Source organism: Poecilia reticulata, chromosome 9 (genome assembly GCF_904066995.2).
Source record: "Poecilia reticulata chromosome 9, P_reticulata-male-v2, whole genome shotgun sequence".
Lineage (NCBI taxonomy): Eukaryota > Metazoa > Chordata > Actinopteri > Cyprinodontiformes > Poeciliidae > Poecilia > Poecilia reticulata.
In genome coordinates, this window is record NC_088838.1 from 20,129,868 (window position 1) to 20,149,277 (window position 19,410).

At 35.6% G+C, this 19,410-nt stretch overlaps 2 protein-coding genes and 1 long non-coding RNA gene across 6 annotated transcripts in view; 1 reads left to right on the forward strand and 2 right to left on the reverse strand.

Moving 5' to 3' along the window:
* The window catches only part of pdlim5a (PDZ and LIM domain 5a), a 59,303-nt gene extending 58,789 nt beyond the window's left edge, over positions 1–514 (reverse strand). For 3 of the 4 annotated variants that reach the window (XM_008418505.3, XM_008418503.3, XM_008418502.3), the window contains exon 1: positions 377–507. The gene's annotated coding sequence lies outside the window, so the exon portion shown is untranslated. Of the gene's footprint in view, positions 1–376 lie in introns of all 4 variants that reach the window. The other variant, XM_008418501.3, reaches the window with a different exon arrangement.
* LOC145552811 (uncharacterized) overlaps positions 1–7,278 on the forward strand; it is a 29,913-nt gene extending 22,635 nt beyond the window's left edge. The window contains exon 2 of the long non-coding RNA XR_014088932.1: positions 4,088–7,278. This is a non-coding gene — a long non-coding RNA (uncharacterized LOC145552811). The remainder of the gene's footprint in view (positions 1–4,087) is intronic.
* Positions 7,279–9,984: 2,706 nt separating this feature from the next.
* Positions 9,985–18,957, reverse strand: LOC103470228 (melanopsin-A-like). The gene is made up of 9 exons (XM_008418500.3): positions 18,078–18,957; positions 14,708–14,841; positions 14,391–14,594; positions 13,404–13,575; positions 13,131–13,292; positions 11,800–11,907; positions 10,923–11,094; positions 10,499–10,642; positions 9,985–10,392 (listed from the first exon to the last, which is right to left on the reverse strand). Exons 1-9 carry the CDS (start codon positions 18,242–18,244, stop codon positions 9,985–9,987), a joined length of 1,671 nt encoding a protein of 556 aa, XP_008416722.1. The 5' UTR covers positions 18,245–18,957.
* Positions 18,958–19,410: the final 453 nt, after the last annotated feature.

Consider the following 19,410-nt stretch of genomic DNA (forward strand, 5'->3'; position numbering starts at 1 on the left):
CTGCTAAGTTGTTTCAAATCTGCATGTGAGATATGACAGAAAAATGTGTTTTTGGTACAGTTCAGAAATAAAAGAAGTGAAATGAAAAAATCCAATGGATAAAAAAAGTCAAGGAAAGAATGTAATATTGAGATTTAATTTCACATAATTTTATACCCTTATGTCATGCTTCAAAGTAGATTAAAATCTAAAAGTTTATTTTCTAACATTTTAATGGTTTTATTGAATTAGTCACTTTTTCTGCAGAAGGTTGCAAAGTTGTTAATGTAAGAAATTTCCAGTCATCCTAACAAAAAGATTTGTATATAGTAAACATTTATACATCTGTATTTTATTACTATTTGGTGTCATTACAGCACAAACTTAAGGAACATACCTGTTCGATGGGAATCCCAGAGAGGACAACAACTCCAGTCAGGCACTAAAGATGGTGTAATTTCCCGTTTCCCCTGCACTCCTCCCTTTCTAGCAATCCCACCGTGTGTGAGAAAGCCACAGAGGGATGCAATGCTCTTTTATACTATAGTTAATGACAGTGGGAGGGGAAAGGTGGAGGAGGGGAGAGAAAGGAGGCAGGGTGGGGAGATGAAGAATGGGCAGAGTGTGGGAGGGGGGAAAAGAGGAGGAGATTGAGTAAGGGGAGGAGAAATGAAGGAAATAATAATGAAGGGTGAGATTAAGGTATAAAAGGCGACGCACTGAGGGGGCAACACAGGGGGGAAAACATGGATTACAGAAAAGAGTGTGGGAGCGTGATATGCAGAGAAAATGACAAGAGGAGGGAGGGGAGACAAAGGAGGGGGTAGTGGGGAGCAAAGAGGGGACGGTTTATCTTTCATCTGGATATTTTGGGAACATGGAGTCATACGGGCCGCTTCCTTTAAGGTGAAACGGTCCGTAATGAGATCAAGACCAAAGAACACACCCCAGAGGCTTCAGTGAAAAGGTCTCCCTGAGCTTGATGAAGTCATATAAACAAAAGATTCTCTCGTTCCTGTTAGAAATGTGTTTCACTGCTCCAGCACAGTCGTTCCAACAACAACTCAAAGGGTAGCAAGTTGTTAATCGGAGCTCTTTATTTAAGCAGGTCTGTTTTAATTATAGTATACATCCTTCATGGGAATACAGAGTATTTTCTCAGCTTTTCTGTCTTTAAAGGCTAAAGAAACAAAATTATACAATCAAGAAATGAAATTACATAAACTCCAGCATGATCCCTTGTGCATTTTGGCTTATACACAATCTGGAGTCAATTGCAGATTTTCCCTTTATTTGTTTTTCTGTTCCTCATTATTTTCCTCCTGACAATTAGCAGTTCTTCTCCCTTGGTGCTGGATTTTCTTCATTTTATCTTTTTAGTCCAGACAGATCAATATTGACTTTGTAGTTATACCCTCATAGCACAGGCTTAACTAGATACTTATGTCATTCCTGACTTGATCCTGTCTACAGTACACATTCACACTGAGCCTACATCCTGGCTCTGGATGGTGTTCACTGCAGGACTTAGAACAGCCAAATGAAGACTCAGGAGGGAGAAGCCAACATAAAGACTGGAATGAAAAGGTGGTTTTGTATTGCATTTTTAAAATGGTGCATATGGTTTAGTTCACATGTGTACCTAAAAGAGATCCCACTGAAGAAGGAGGCAGGAGAAAGTCATTTTCTCCTCAGGAAAAGGGAAAAGAAGCAACTAAAAATGAGGAGAAAAATGAGTCAAAGAGAAAGACATTTCTGAGAAGGGCTGACTCTAGTTAATATATAACTATTTAATTTTTGAAGGAACCGAGTTAATGAGCTGAATTATCATATAATTCAACTCATTAACTAGAGAATATTTTCAGGGACCAGAAAGACATCCAACCTGAAGGGATTACAATTTAAAGAGTAGGATAAGTTCAGAGTTATACAGGTAATACTTACATGTCAAAGTTACAGATTGTTGGTGTTACTGTTCAGGTATTATTGTCATGTAATGTTGGTGAAACATGACATGTTTCACCAACATCATGTTGGTGGAACATCATCATCATCAGTATTATTTCACTGGAGAAATAACAGCAGTGAAATATTCTCTGTTTTTCATACATTAAGGAACCACTTAGATGAGAAATTATTTATTTTATATGGATATATGATCTTATTATGGACATAATTGCATATTTGAGTGAACAATATATTTCATAAAGCACTGAAAAGTCATATCTGGCAGTACTTGAAATCCACTTTCACTTCAAGATGGGAAGTGGAGCCTCTCTCATCATAATTTGTTGCATTTTTATTTACATTTTTTGAAACAATAAACCTGCACATGGTATGCCATGGGCCTTATCTTATCTTATAAGTAACCATGTTGGGCCACCATGGGCAAAATGCAAGGACTGGTCCCAGTCCAACATTTGCTACATTATTTTGGGGGTAATGAACACAGAAGCATTGCACAGACCTTTGTCTGGTTTCAAAGTGAGCACCTCTACTATTGGACGTCTGCACATGCATCACAGTGAGGAATCTACTGGAATAACAACAAAACCCACCATTAATTTATAACATCTTGTTGGTAGATAAGATATCACTGTGAGTTTGTGAAGTGAAGAAATCCTTAGAACAGGTCAATTTTTGGCTGTTTACAGTAAATCATGTTCAAAGTAACAAAGATTTTATCTGTAAAATACAACAATGTAAAAGCAAATATGAATCAGCCACATTTTCACAAGAGACCATTGTTAAGTTTAACCCGTTAAATCAACATGCTTGTCACCATGATAAGGTTGAGTTAGAACAATAAGAAGTCACTTGAACCTGTCTAGTTGGAGTGCATATGAATGAATGAATGAATGAATGAATGAATGAATGAATGAATGAATGAATGAATGTTTAGCATTATTTTTAATGAATGCACTGAGTTTGGTTCTGCTTCTTTTTTCCCCTTGATGGTCTTTTTCAGAGAAGGGTTTTGATCACTGTCTTGTACTGTCAAAAATGGCCAGAGGCTGAAATCTGTTGCAAAGAGAACAAAGGGGGATGTGTGGGACCTGGGATAATTATACCAAACCTTAACAATAGAGAGAGTGCAGAAGCACAAAAACTCAGACACCATACAGTCTTTTGTCCTGTCCAAGGGTCTATTCCAGTCCCCATATGCTCACTTCTCTGCTTGCTTATAGATCACAGCTCATCAGCCTGCTGCCAGACACACACATGGTCACACTGAGACTAATAGGATGATAATCTACCCCTCTGAATGATGTGTAATACATCAGCCACATAAGGAAAGAGGTACCAACAATCACTATTCTCACAGCTGAACCCTTAAGCCTAACCCACCCGCACACATTATATACACACATGTTCGCAACTTGACGGTGAATGCAATATCTGTTGTATATAAATCCTTTTTTCCAGGTTAAACCAGGGACAACAACAGTGGTCTAAATAATTGTTATGTAAATTAGTCTGAGATCTTTTCTACAGAATGCTGTACGGAGCATTGAACTCAGTAACATTCCTTTCTACTCTTGCTTATTAAGGTTTAAGAAAAGTTTGAAGAAAATATATACCGTATATATATTAAGTTCGAGGGAGGTTTTTTTTTTGTAAAATAAATGAAATATTTTGTTATATATATAAAAAATAATTATTTTTTCCAGACAATGTCTGTATTTACAGTATCTACAAATAGCAAGACAAACACCAGTGTAAATGTTTATTTTGGGGAGTGTACTTTGTCTGGCCCCAGTCTAATCAGTCTGACCCTTTCAGACTAATACAGGCCTATAGCTAATCCCTTCACCCATCTTTGTACAGTGAATCATCCAGTGTGTTTAGTCTCTAGGGTTTTTAATGACATATAACACTTTATTTGTTGTTGTTGCAATTTGTAAAACAGTTGAGACATTTTACTTTAGTAACATATGTGCAAAAGCTTTGCACATATGTTGCAGGATCCCCAGAGATTAGTGTGAATAAGCATGTACAAAATTCAGAAACAATCCTGTTATAAGTTTTTTTTTCTCCTTTTTAAACACAATCACTCCTCGTAAATGCTCTCTCTCTCTCTCTTTCTCTTTCTGTCTCTCTCTCACAGGGGAAAACAAAGCTGTCAAGAATGAACAGACAAGCACACCATGGTGTGTTTGTGTTCTTCTGCAGAAGACATATATCTCAGTGCTAAATGACAGTTTAGCTTAAAACACGGGAAAGAGAGAAATAAATCCGTTTTTAGGACATTAACCAGCAGGTGACGCAGAGACAGACCCAAACAGCACTTGGACCTCATGGAGATGCATCTGCTCAAAGCATGGGTCAAAGATAGGCCATTATAAGAGAGACATTTAAAGCCAAGTGTAATGTTTCCTTTGGGATTTAAGGAGAACACATGTCAAATAGACCATCCAGCACTTTAGACTGCAGGCATCAGCTGCTCAAAATCAGTCTGTCAATCTCTAATTTGGAAGCTAATTAACAGTGGTACAGCTAGAGAGTGATGCTTGCCCATGTAACAACACATAAACAAAACAAACAAAATAATAAATTGCACATCAGTGCTTTTAAAAATATCTGATTAAAACTGGCAAAATGTGTTGTTAAATACTTCTTTTTTTTCTTTTGTGACCATGTAGTATGTAGTAGTGGTTTAAAATCTCTACAATGTTTATCTGTGTTTGGAGTGTTATTCCTCGAAAGATTACAATTATTGGTTCTCAATCAAGGTACTAGAATATCAGGGGCCATAAGGAGTCCAATGTTCAAAATAATTCATAAATTGTCACCTAAATATATGTGTATGATGGCTGCATAATTTAAATTAATTTATACATTTTATTCCAATAAAATAATTAATTATGTAATGAAATCTAAACTTGAATTTCTTATATATTAAACTCATCATTTCAGAATCTATGGAATTATTTTTGGATACTTCGTGCTACTTGAAATTAATAATTAAACAGACGTCTGCACACTGGCACATGTGTTTTGCAGCCAGAAGGTCCTGAGGTTTGAATATCAGTCTGAAGCCTTTCTCTGTGGATTTTTTGTGTTTTCCCTGTGCTCTCTTGGGTGCTGGGGCTTTTACCCACAGTCAGAAAATATGAATGTGAGGTTAATTGGCCTTTCCAGATCGCGAGTTTGTGTCTGTGTTATTCTATGTTCTGTGTTGCCCTGTGATGGACGAAAAACCTGTCCAGGGTGTAATTTAGTTCAATGACTGGAGAAAGTCACCACCACTTTCAAATCCAGTTAGTAGGGAAGTATAAACAATGAATGGATGAAAAATCAGAAAGGCTCAAACGTTTGATCGGGTTACCCTTGTCTTCCTTTTACCCCATACTTTCATTCTCTACACTGAGATAATTGGATGTACATTTAACATACAATACAGTACTGATATGTGAATGTAATTATTTTACTGTGCATTTAATGAATGCTTAAAATTATCCCTATTTATTTACTTATTTATTTGTTCATTTTTATAATTTATTTTATGTAATTTCGGTTTTATTCATAATATGGCACATATAACGATTTATCTGAATTGTAGTACTTTGGGCATTAAATGGTTCCTCATCATCCTCTTCATTTACCTGCAGAGAGAGAATATGTTGTTCCTCATCAATATTCAGAGTCATGAATGTTGTCATGTTGTGTCATGGCCTTTGGTAGTAACTGACTTTTTATTGCTTAACACATTAAATTCAAAGCTGCAAAAGAGACAAACGTATGTCTAACAGTGCTAAAATTGAAAAAAGCATGGGGTCTAACTGTGAGAAAATCTTAGCTTTGTTTCAAGTCATTAGAGGTTAGATAATTCTGACTCTGGGAACTTGACCAAAGTCAATTTTCCTGCTATTACAGCTTATGACTGCAGTTAATACTGTAATATATGCTGATTATATTAAATACACATGTTTTCATACAAAGCCTTAAGCATTTTAATTTTGTTGTAATTGTAAACTGACACTTTAGTTATTCTTTACCTAAAGTACATTCATTCAATGTCATGGCCTGATGGAAAAGGAATTATGCATGGTCAGAGCTCTCCACCAATTTCAGGAGAATGTATTCTCATAAAACAGGAAGAGTCAACAGGCTTAGCAGCTGCTATTCTGAGCTGTACAAAGCAAACAGAAGAGGGTAAAAATGAATACATGAGACAAGGAAAGAGGAGAGATAAGGCTTGGAAAAATGAAGAAAATAATGTTAATAAAATTATGAACTGATCAAACCTACTATCAAAGTAAAGATAACATGTTTGACAGAAAATTGTTTGACAAAACATTGTTTGTTCAAATATTAGCTTTAGGGGCATTAATAAATGGTAGTACTGTGTAAATTTCACTTCAAAGTCCATGGTTTTGAAACAGAGATCTTGCTGAATTTTTTGTTTGCATCCATGGAAATTATATTTTTGTATTTGTTCAACATGTAGAGCAGTCGCCACACATTATCTGCTCCAAGCCTATTTTTAACAAACCTTTGTTTAGCATGTATCTTTGGATCTGAAGACACTTAGTTTGGATAGTATCTTATAGTTAGTATTTAAGAGACTGAGTTTTTTTGTATGAGTCACATTATTTTAAACCTTATATGGTTTTGTAAGCCAAGTGATTGTTGCATCAATAAGTCTGGTGATATTATATTTCCTATATTATATTGTGTCAAGAAATGTAATATCCTGTATTCACTGATGCTGCTTTTGTGACAATGCATACTTGATTGTGGGTATTCATTAAATTAATTTCCTTTTTTTGTTTCAACATTTGGTTTGGTTTGTTGTTTTTTCTGAATGATAAAGGAGGGAAAATAGAAAAAGCATGTGGAAAAAAAACGCTCAATTCTGAATGTTGTTCTCTACCTCCCTCTGCTGGCCTTTTGCTGTCATTATTTCCAATCAGGTTTGCTTTGTCAATATAGTCAAGTATTACGCTATTTAAACAAATGTTTTATGAGAATAGGATATTTAAAAAGACTTTGTCTGTGTCTGATCAATTATAATTGTATCACCTCTCGGAAAATATTCACACTAAAGCCCTCCGAAGGCAAATATGTAATGCAACCAGTTATTTAACTTTTTTAATAGAGATTCTTCCTCATTTTGCCGCTGAAAATTAATGTATCCTGCTGTTCGTTGCTTCATGTTTTCATTATGTAAACCACTTTGAATTTTCCCTGTTGCTAAAATATGATATTCAAATAAATTTAACTTGATTTTACATGAGAGGCTTTTCTCTCTGGTTGAAAGGTGCTACATAAATAAAGTTGCGTTGCAACTGAAAATGTTTAGTTGATCAGCTTTTCTAGTCCACTCAAATTGTTCAGTCATTCAATCACTTTCTTTCATCTGCATTTACAACCGCTCCCACCCACAGTCCAAAAATACCCATAAGAATTAAAGTCCCTTTAATGGATGTGAATTTAACACATTTGGTTATCTCATCTGTTTTTGTCTTGGCCTTGAAATGGACTGTTGACCTGTTAAACAAGTATCACCCCTCCCACTCAGGAGTGGCGTTAGCCCCCGTTGACCCAGAAAAGAGCAAAGTGGATTTGGTAGATAAGTGCACATCTGGATGGAGGCAAAATTTTCCAATATTTCTGTCTCTGCAATCCTCAAATCAAAACAAAGTTTATATTAGTTATCCTTGAATAGCAAAACATCTTCAGTTAGCAAAATTTGTGTTTCATTTCTTCTTTAGAACACGGTGATTATATAGAATATGCAAAAAATACATCTTTTGTTTTGCTCAGGGCTTCAGAAACAATTTTACTGCTGCTGACTAATTGGAACATTCTTTTCCATATTCTGTTCAGCCTGGAAATCATTGGTTGTGACAAGCCTTCCATTGTTCACTGACCTCCTTGGTTCACTACTGTGTTTTGTGCTAATATTGTATTTTCAGCAACAAACATTGCTTGACATTGCACACATAGAAGTCAACGAGAATATTTCTAACCCTTTTGGCAATAATTAAAGACGAGGATGGACTTCAAAACAGGTTTATTAACCACATAATTTTTGTTTGAAAATAGTTTTCATTAGGTCCATGGAGCTTTCTTTGGTTGGCAATGTGTAGACAATATAGATATTGTCTTTATATCTATATTGACATTTTCTTTTACATTTTTAAAAATGAGGAAACGTTTTTTAAAATGAAGAAACAATAAGAACAAATCAGAATATACAGTAGTAACAGTTTGACATTTGAATTTTAAACAACTTTTCTACAGGAAATTACAGAATTAAATGTCAGAAACATTGATTTAAAGAACAGATAGTAAACAGGTGGAATTAAAGACTACATGGAAAGAGTAACAGTGACACTGATATGAAGAAAATGTGCAAACTATGCAAGGTAAGATGTCATATTTCTCATAAACTCATGTACTTTTTACAAAATGTACAATTTAATCTTCTGACTTTAAATCTTCAGAGATTGGAAAGAAAAGAAGCTCTGGTATACATAGAAACAGGCCTCAACAAGAGGCTCAAACAGGCTCAAACAGTTTGCTAAAAATAACTGATTCATAAAAATATACATTATCCTTATCCAAACCAAAGCTCTTGTAAATTGTTTTAGGTTCTGTGTTTATTCACTTTATTGTTCAGTTGTTGCAAAAAGGTTCTGGGGTTTCCATGTTCCACTCAAGAGTGTTGGATATTTTTATTCACTAAATGTTGACTTGTGATTCCTCTGTGGTGTCAGATGTCAGAATGATGTAAAAATGGTGACAGATGGACACACAGTAAGAAAAAAAAATCTGTTTGAACAGTAGAAAACCTCTTGAACGGTGGGGGAGTGTCAGACTGACAGCCTCACTCTTTTGGTGAAATATAATTACAAATATTTCAGACGTGCTGATGAGAAAGGAAGCCAATAATTTGCTGTGTATTTTATAAAATCAATAAATCCCACCATAGGCAGCTTGCTAATATAATTACCAACTGGGTCTTGCATTTTTTGTTATTTTTGTCTTCCACTCAATTTCCTGTTAATATATTTTTGGATGCAAAACTCTATAAACGACCAAGTTCTTTAACAAGGACATTTTGGTATTTACCTTTCTTGTTGGATGTTACTAGTCTTGTACTGGCCAATATTGGCCAATATAAAAAAAAATAAAAAATCAGTTTATATACAGAGTGTAGTGAATTTATTCCAACTCAGACAGATAAATATTCAATTACCTACATTACAATTCAATCCCAGTTATGAAATAATGACATTTGATGTGATTCTGCTTTGCTGAGATGCACTTACATCTCAGCAAATTACATCTCAAATGATTTACATTGTTGCCACTGTCTTAGAATGACCAACTACAACAGAGCAGTATCAGAACAGTGAGCATGCAGAGAAATATGATGGTGTTATGGGAGATAACCCACCTTTCCTGAGGGTTTGAACTGCTTCACTTTTCATTACACTGCTGAATTGTTGCCAGTATAAATCTGGTCCATGTGGCCTAAAGAAGCTAGCACAACAAGATAAAAAAATGAATATCTGAGCTTCAAAGACACAGTCAGAACACGATATTGTTTTGCTTTCCTTCAATTTCTTATTGATTTTAAGGAATAAAGGGAAACAAAAATATTATATCTCTATAGCTCCACTCTTGTCTGATTTTCAACATTTCTGCTGCATTGTCTGATTTCATTTTTTTTTTAAATAGCAGAAGGAGAATATACTGAAGATTTTTTTCAGTCCAGATAAGCTTTTTTGTGTGGCACATCAAGCTTTGAAAAAAAAAATGCAGTTATTGTTTTTCTGTGTGTGTGAGAACTCAAAAAATCATGCAAAACGCCTTTTTACATGAATCTTTCCAAGCCAGAGAACTGTGTCTTGCTTAATCGCACAGATTTTCTTCTGCTCTGCAGTTTCTGTGATAAAAGTCACAAGCAGGACAATTCAACATGCTGGGAAAAAGGATGGGACGCTGACCTCTGTGCATTTGATTATCCAAAGCACACATATTTCCATGTGGTCAAGAGAGTAGTTTCACTGCCTCGAATACTTCCGCTGAAAAGTTCAGACTAACAAAGACATTGTTTTCCATTGCCTCAATGTTATCTTCGAATCGGACACTATTGGAGCTGATGATGCTGCTTTCAGAGGTGGGACTGATGACAATTATGCGAGGAACACTCAGGGGAGACTTTGGTTCAGCGTAGGGTTTTTTCCCAAGATTCAGGGAATCAAAAGAGCTGCTCTTCTGGCTGTGCAGTTGGTCCCTGGCATTGTTTTTGTCATTGCACGTCTTTGAAATCTCATCAGTTACACTCTCACTGCGCCTCCTGGTAAGAACGAGTAAAGGTAGAGTAGCAATAGTCAGAGAACTGGAAACCAGGTCAGGGTCGCAGGTGCTCAGTGGGTCACTCATAGTAGGTGGTTGCTGTACATATGGACATAATAAAGAAAAATAATCTGTTAGATTTGAGTTTTGCTAGAGCAAAAATAGCCAAAACAAAGTAATAACTAAATGAATTGCATTATCTCACCCTCTCTGGTGTGTATTTATTTATTTTCTGCTCTGACGGCCTCTTACAGGACCTGCCTCTGTACGACTGTCTGTATGATGACATGTTTCTGAAGGAACCTCCTGATTTCCTCCCCATATGTTCCATCTCCATATCCTTCAACATCTGTTAAAAATTGTCAAAAGGTTTGCTTCTACTCAAGCGTTGGAAAAATATTGCATGTGCTTAGTAAAAACAGCTGTAAGAAGATACCAAAAATTACGAAATGGAAAGAAAAAATAAAATATGTATAGTCATTATCCAGTCATGAAAGTCTTGCAATCAAGTGGCAAAGACAATGGAAATAGCTGAAAAGCATGCTAAATGATATTCATCATAGTTCTTTCAGATTAAAGGCAATAAAACTCATAATTGTGGGCAAATATAGAAATGTGTGCATCATTACCGTATCAAAGCGGTTGGGTATAGCATTGACAAAATGAGTGCGTGAAGCGTTGGACTGTCTACTGATGATGGAGTCCCTTAGAGAGGATTCGCTGATGGAGTAGGACAGGCATTCCTTTCTGGGAGCCGGAAACAAAAACCACAGACAGGGCACCTTTTCTGCCAGAGTCATCCTGTTGAGTTTGAGAACAGATAGCACATTAGGCACATGGTGTCAAAACTAGATATTGTGTGCCGCGTATACAACTAAAGTTAACCTTTTTCTCTCCCTCACTTATGTGAAAAAATATATTTCTGTCGGTTGTGATCAGCAAAACGATGAGAGAGTTTCTAAAATATTCTTCTTTATTTTCTTTGAAGTCAGAAATGTACATACATTTAGATAAAACCTGGATGCTGATGTAATGATTTTGTAGGAATCTAATTCACACCATGTAAGTTAAAAAAGTGCCTTCTGTGGGTTTATTACCACAGACACACTGCTTCCCTCTCTGTCTTCATGGGAAACTCTAAAGAAATCAATCGAGATATTGTGGATCTTCACAAGTCTGGTACATTGTAGGGTATATTTTCCAGATATGTGTTCATCTGTTCAAACGATTACGCAAACATCAACACTACAAAGAGGTTTAGACCTCATGCTGCTGATTGAGAAGCTTGTGGAGAGATACCAAAATATTTAACTCTTTTCAGATCCAAACAATTTTCTCATTTAACATTTACCACATAAAACTTCTTTAGGTAATTCTAACTGATCTAGGCTGATTTAATGTATGTGTCTTTTCACAGAGTGAGAGTGAGAAAAGGACAATTCTAGCAATCCTGTAACAATAAGCATATAAAAGGGCAGTCAAAAACAAAGCCTCCTTACTGGTTACCTGTATTTGTTGTGTATGATGGCATAGATAATTGGGTTATAGATTGTGGATGCCTTTGCAATGACTGCAGGGACAGCCTTGGAGTATGGCGATAAAATTTTGGCATAGCTGAATGAGACAAAAGAAAACACATTTAAAACTTTCTCTCGGTGCAATACTAAGCAGAATTGTTCATTTAGCTATCTGCAGCTGTTTGTTTTGCTTTTCTGGTGAAAATATAATAACACATCAAAACTCAGAGATCCCTGTGATTTTTTTTCTGTTTTGTGACATAGTGAGGGGTCATATCTGGGTAGAGATTAACTTCTGCCATCTGCTAGGGACGGCTGCTTAAATCCATCTGATCATGTTTGCTCAAGTGCTTAGATGTGTTTGTGTGTTTGCATGCATAGGCCACCAGAGAATAACCGGGAAAAAAAAAAGATGTGATTTCAGACTAAAACACTTGATTTTAATCCAGCATTTAGCCAAAGGTACAAGAGGCTTATTGAAGGTTGGGATAAGAATAAGAGGACAAATGTGCAGATTCAAAATCTTCAACTTATCTCATGTTTCATTAAGATGTACTCTGCTTTCTGGTGACACAGTAGCATGTAATGACTCATCAGAAACCTGCTTCAGAAATTGCCTTCATTCCCAGTAAGATAACTCTTAGCAAAATGCCTGTGACAATTGATTTTTTGTCATCTCTGTAATGGATGTTTTAATATGTTCTTGCACTACAATACATCTCCCTTATTTGCTGTTAAAAATTTATTATCTGCTTTGGTTTCACCATTGAAGACCGAACAGTTGTCTCTGTGAATCTAACATGTTCTTATTCCAACATTGAGAACTTGTAATATTTTCTAGAATGCTCTCTCATAAGTGTTACCAGCAAGATTATTGTTTTTTTTTTAAAACAGGCTCTGCATGCAATGCAGTTGTTCATTACAAGTGACTCGAAAACAGCCTTATGGTGTTGTGGATTAGATATATATTACATTGCAGCTCTGTTCCTCTAATATAAGCAGGAATTATTGGAAAATCTCTTTCACTGTACTTTACTGTCTTAGATGAAAAATAAATAAAAAGTTGACTGTTTTTTCTCTTTTTCTTTCTTTTGTGTGTGCAGTATATGTAATCCCAGACATTGCAGTGCAACGTTAATTTCTACTTTCATTTTTGATAAAAGATTAGCATTGATGGCTACTGCCTTTGTTTTTAAATCTACTGAACATTTTTCTTACTGGTGTCCTAAATAACATATATGTGAAATTGGTTGACTATTGTGAAAAATTCATTCCCTACAGCTCCAAAACCTTTTTAAAAAATCCATAAATTGATCTTACCCAGCCCAGGAAATCAATGTGACACAGGCGTACGGTGACCAGGAGAGGACATACACCACAATGACAACAAAGGCAATCTTTGCCAATTTCCACTCACTCCTGATGGACTTTTGTTGGATAAGAGTGGTTTTTCTGACCTGAGTGCCCAAACGTTCGACCGCCCTGTAAATGAAGCAGGACAGTTAAATGAAAATGCAGGTAGTTTTTTTGATGACGTATTTTGATTTTTTGCAATATATAAACAAGTATGTGAACATATTTACGTTACAGTACCTGCCAGTCTTTCGTATGGATAGAAACATTCGAAGGTAGCAGAAAGAGATAATTCCCAGTGGTATAAAAAAGACAAAACAGCAGAGCATCATGGTGTAGCTCCTATTAGCTGCTGTATATGTAACATAATCCCATGTGCAAGATGTCATCAGTCCCTCTGGGATATAGGAGCCTACAGGGTTAAAGGCGCATCAGATGAATGTTCAGAGAAAGCCAGATCAATCTGATTGTGTTCCTTTAGGTAGATGAATTACCATCTGTTAGATACAAAAAAAATTCTAAACAGTTTTTGTAAACAGGTAAAACATGCACATGTACTAATTTCCTATATGTAGCTGTAATATGTATAATAAATGTCTATATGTAATTAGCAGAGCATCTTCATTTCTCCTAGAGTCAGTTTTGCAAGTTTAAAGAGATTTTAATATTTATTTTTTCCTAAAGCTGCTATTCGTTGAATCCTGTTACTGTATGTGTGTTCATTTTTGATGCATCCTTATTTGACACAATGTGTTGGGATAAAAGGTGTGAAATTTATTGTTTATGTGCATCAGGAAGGTATGTTACTTTTGCTGTGATTTCAGTTTCTCATTATTATGTTTTCCATATTTCAGGAGTAACTAAAATAATAGGACATTTCTATTAAATGTCCTATTAGTTCCACGTAGCAGTGGGATTAATTAGAAAATAATTAATTAAATAAGTGAAGTGACTTTCATTACAGCAGACAAAGTGTCTGCATAGTGTAGCAAGAGAGTAAGTAGAATTATGATAGAGTCCTTTCTTTGACATTTGTGTGGCAATAACGTACATTTTATAATAATGACATTTGCAATATGTTCAAATAATCTTTGTCAGATTGGCTCAGATTTGTTACTGTGTGCTACAGTAACAAATGAGTAATAAGGTAATATTTTGTCATAGCTGTACATTTAACTCTTTTGAGACACATATGCAATACTGTGATACCAGAATTAAGAAACTTACTCCAGCCAACAAGAGGAGCCAGACTCCAAGCCAAAGAATAAAACCAGATGAGAAAGATGGCAAAAATCGTTTTCCGTTTAGAACCCCAGTGCATGGTCTGCAGTGGTCTGGTGATGGCCAGATACCGTTCAATCGATATGGCCAGAAGGTTTATCATGGAAGAAATGCCAAAAAGGGCACCACAGAAAGCATAGACTTTACAGCCTACAATAAAAGAACACACAACAAAAATAAATACAAAAAATAAATGACTAAATAAATACCCCTCTGATGCTCCAATTTAAAGATGTTTTTTTCAAAGTAAAAATCAAACTCGCCAATGTCTCCAAACATCCATTCCTTGTAGAGGCAGTTGACAAAGAAGATGGGCGACTGTGTGAAAGCCATCAGGAAGTCGCTCACCGCCAAGTTCATAATGAAGTAGTTGGGGAGTTTACGGAGCTTCTTGTTGCTATTTAAACACAAAAACGGAGAAAAGCAGAACGTTTTGAGAAAAGTAATGTTTTTAAGATAGAACTCACTTATCTGGAAATTCTAGTTGTAGTGGTCATTTGTTATTTTTATGAGCACATCAGTTATTGTGTGATGACCATGTCCTAAACTGAACAAATTAAATAAATATAAAAGCATCCTCAGACTAAAAAAGACTGAAAAAAAAGCCAACTTCTTAAACTTCTGGCTTTACAGATAATTTGGTATGTTTAGAGATGGATGGATGGATGGATGGATGGATGGATGGATGGATGGATGGATGGATGGATGGATGGAAGGAAAACTTTTGTGGAGTGTTTTGTCGTAAACCTGAGCTAGTTTTATCTGTTGTGTTTAAGCAGGCGATGAATCCCCTCTCAGACCGTAGTAATTGTTTGGAGATTCTACATAATTAAATTTTTTATGAACCAAAATGTAAAAACCACTCTCTACTACTGCGAATATGGCGCAAACGATTGTCTTACTCTTATGCAACTTAAAATAGAAAGAAAACTTTAAAGGGCAATCCAAATGTTCCCCCAAAATAAAACAAAACAAGTTGAGTTAGGTGAAAATTGTTAAGTGTGTCGTCGACCGTTTGTCACTTTTGACCTCTGAGGATGGACAGTGTGTTTTTTGTAACTGCCTCAGTTGAAGAATTACATCACTTGTCTGACTGAATTTCCACAGGCATTTGTCAGAGTTGGCGTTAGTCCTCCTCCTTGAAGAGGAGTTCTTGGATGCGCTGCTGCTTCAGAGTGTGACCTGCAAACTGCCCAGCAGAAATGTTCATCCTTTCTGTTGTACAATTACACATTTTCCTTAATAACTAGTGCGTTTTAGTAACTGTAACAGGACTATAAAAACTTATACCTGTGTGACAAAATAGTTGTAGCTGCTGGAACTTATTGTTTTTTAAAGTAGTAAACATCTTTAAATGAGATGCTTAATTTTGCTTTTCAAATAAAATAAATCAGTTCATTTTACCAAAATCAACTTTACCAAAAGAGTTATATCAAAATACTTGATGAATATTGGGAATACTCATTACATAATAAAAGACATGATCAAATTAGGTCATCCTTCATAAAATGAAAACTGAGCAGGCTAACGGCAATTTTATTGAAATCATACAAACAAGTGGTACTGTTTTCAGTGTTCCTAAAATCAAAATACTTCTTGAGTATGAAAAGTACTGTAAGTAATTCTGAGACAGTAATGTTTTGCATGCTTGTTCTTCAGTCCGTTTACAGTGTCTGCCAAGTGTAGAAACCAAATAATTTTTTTTACATCAAAAAGAAATTTAGGTTGCTGTAGATCACCATCTAGTACTTTATTTGTAAACAAGAAAAGATCCAGAAAATGACCTTTATTATAACAAGATGCTGGTTTTGGTTTGTTAATTTTTTAAACAAAATCAGGACCTAAAGTTATTTTTACTTCTGGCTAATCTTCCTCTTTATGTTTAAATATCTGAAACAAAGTTCAACAGTGTTTTAATGTGTTAAAGAGATGGTGATTGGGAACTTGTTAGAAAGCTCTCATGTTGTGCACAATATTGTTAGGTTGATAGAAATGATGATAACCTGAAATATGGCATAAATCTGTGATCACACAAGTTGATTCAAAGTGCTAGTTTGCTTTCCCAGCTCTTTACTAATAAAAATCTTGAATAAACTAATGGGTCTCTAGCTAGAACTGTTGTACAATTAGTCATCTTAAAAATGTTAACATTTTGATTTATATGTTAATTTGTGTGAATTTCAGTCAGTACATGCATAAGTATCCGTTGGAAATTTAATTAATAACTGTATCACGTCTTTTCCTGTGTAAAAATATGTTTAATGTACAAACATAACAAAATTTCCTCTTTATAAGTTAGAAATTGTTTGTAAGTAAAATACATTTTTCTAAGATGTGATCACATGATGTGCACTTGCGTTGTTAGAACTCAGATTGTGTGCTCAACAAAATAGAGTCGAATCATGTTCGTTGATAGACAGATGGAATATGAGAGCTTCTGACAATCCCCAGGACACACACACACATACGCACGCACACACGCAAACGCACGCACACGCATGTACAACCTCACACAGAGACACACACACTGACCCAGTTTCTGTGGAACATTTAACATCAGTAGCACAAATGACAAGTCAGTTTTTCCAGATTATATGTAATGCATGTACTCCCTCCAGGACTTCCAACAGAAACTTAACTTTAACTTCAAGAATGACTCATTTCCGAGAATGACGCATCAAATAAAAAAAATAAAAAACATTACCTAAATCTGACTATACGTATGGGACATCCACAGTTAAAGTAAGTAAAAGTAATGGCCTGTTCCAGATATTTTATGCACTTGTGCTAATGGAAAAAGCAAATTTTTGAACAGTTTATGCATTAGAGAACACTTCATTGTTAAAATGTATCATGCTAAACAGATTTAAATGTCTATAAATGTGTTGGGCAAAAAGGCTTATTACTATTTTATTTGGTTTATGGCACAGAATCTTCACATTTATATTTAAAAACTCCAGGAAAATTAAAGTTTGTAAGTGTGAAATAAACTTGATGAAAGTGGAATTCAGTGTTACTACAATTATTGTGGACAATAATGCAAATTTTGAAACATGCATTTACATTTAAATGACAGGTGTAAAATATTTTCTAATCCTTTTTGTTGGTTTATTTGTTTGTAGTTAAATACTATATTACAATTAATGGCTCTTGGCCTGTTGAAAAAATATGTTGCTACTCCAATTATTTTAGTTATACATTAAAGATTGAAGAATGAAAGGACTACTTATGCATAACTGCCAGTTTTCTGGAAACTTATACAAAACTGAATAAAAATATTCTTTCTTTTCTGATCTGTTATGATAAAGTAGTTGGTCAAAATGGTCTTTTCTGATTGCTTGATACCTATTTTATCCAAATAAAAATGAACTGATCACAAATTCACAAAGCCTTTTTTTGAAGGCAGTAGTCTCCTCATTCTGTTTTGTTTTGTGTCATAATAATAGTAGACCCATCTAAACTGGGAAATTATGTCTCTGCTGCGCTCTTAGACCTCTGTTGGACTTTTTAGAATGACAATTTACATTTTAAAATGTACAGGGCTATAAAAGTGGAATGTAAAATTGCTATTTGAATTCTTAAAGTTAAAAAAAACAAAACAAACAAACAATAAAGAACCTCTTTTGGACTCACCTGTAGAAAGCAAACATAACCAGGGTATTCCCAATGATGCCAAGTGTCCCGATTACAAAGACGAAGAAAGCGATGACATAGTGAGCATGGTCGGGCACATCAACCTTGCTGTACAGGCTTCTCTTGCTGTGCTCTTCCTCGGGCTCCATGCTCTCAGTGGACCACATGACTCAAACACCTTGGCAGGATTTCCAACCTGACGGTATATATTAGTTGGTAATCCCATTCATTCTGCCAGAGTTGAGCCTCCATGGCTTCAGTATTGGTGGTGATATATGGCATCCTGAAGTCCAGATTTTTAGAGTTTACTCGAATAATATTTCAATCACACAGGTTGCTCCCGTTCTAGTCCATCTGTCCAGAATTTGCAAAAATGTAACAAAAGTTTTCTGCACTATATGTGTTGCCAAACTGATGAAGCCATTTAATGCTGGATGTGAAATGATGTCCCCACGGCTCTCCAAATCTGCAGCTCCACTTTCTCAATCCTATTTTACTCTGCAGCTCAAAAGCTGATCTTCCACGCGTAGTCCTCAAGTATTTCCTGTTGATACTGCGTGAACTAAAATTATTATGTCATTCCGGCACAATAAAGGCAACCCTCGCTCCACAATGTCACTCTCAGTCCAGTCAGTGTTTGCCTGCGACCTCTTCAGCCATCACACCCAGCTGTGTGCCCATCTGTGAGTCAGTGGCTTGATGTTGGTTATCTCTTAAATCACTGACATCTGACCTCTCGTCTCTTTCTATCTGTTCATCTCCTCCACTGTCCCGTGTTGCTCTGGGATGCAGTTCGCTCTCTTTCTCACATCACTCAGTCTCCCACCCCCGCTGCCAAGTAATATGGCCCAGCCCTAAGCTCTAACCCTTTAACTACCACATTCTTACATAACATGGTGTTCACAGCACATATTATCAGCCAGTTAAGCTCAGAAGTATGTCAGACATATTGTTATTGTGGCATACTATTTGTAATTCACTGATTCTTAGCAGTGAAGTGGACATGTGGACATGAGGATATGTGATTGCGCTCAGAGTGAGACTACTCAGAATCACTTGTTTGGCAAAGAACAACGAGACAGAGAGGCTTAGCTTTTCACATATGGTAAAGCAGGTTGGTTTTATGATGAACCACGTATATATTGTTACGGCCAATATGAAAAGCTATAAAGTGATAAACTACATTGCCTTAATGCTCAGAGAACATGTTTCAGTTAGTCAACACAATATATACTAAAGACGGTAAATATTTTCACATTAATCTCATTTAATTACACAGTGATTTTTTTTACATATCTGGAATTTCTATTGGATCACCTTTTGAACAAACATG

Excerpts from the sequence above, each read along its gene's own strand:
- LOC103470228 (XM_008418500.3), bottom strand. The coding sequence starts at position 18,244 with ATGTGGTCCACTGAGAGCATGGAGCCCGAGGAAGAGCACAGCAAGAGA. Across the intron at positions 11,095-11,799 it reads ATCATACACAACAAATACAG|GATGACTCTGGCAGAAAAGG; the intron begins GTAACCAGTAAG and ends CAAACTCAACAG. Across the intron at positions 10,643-10,922 it reads TACCCAACCGCTTTGATACG|ATGTTGAAGGATATGGAGAT; the intron begins GTAATGATGCAC and ends AATTTTTAACAG.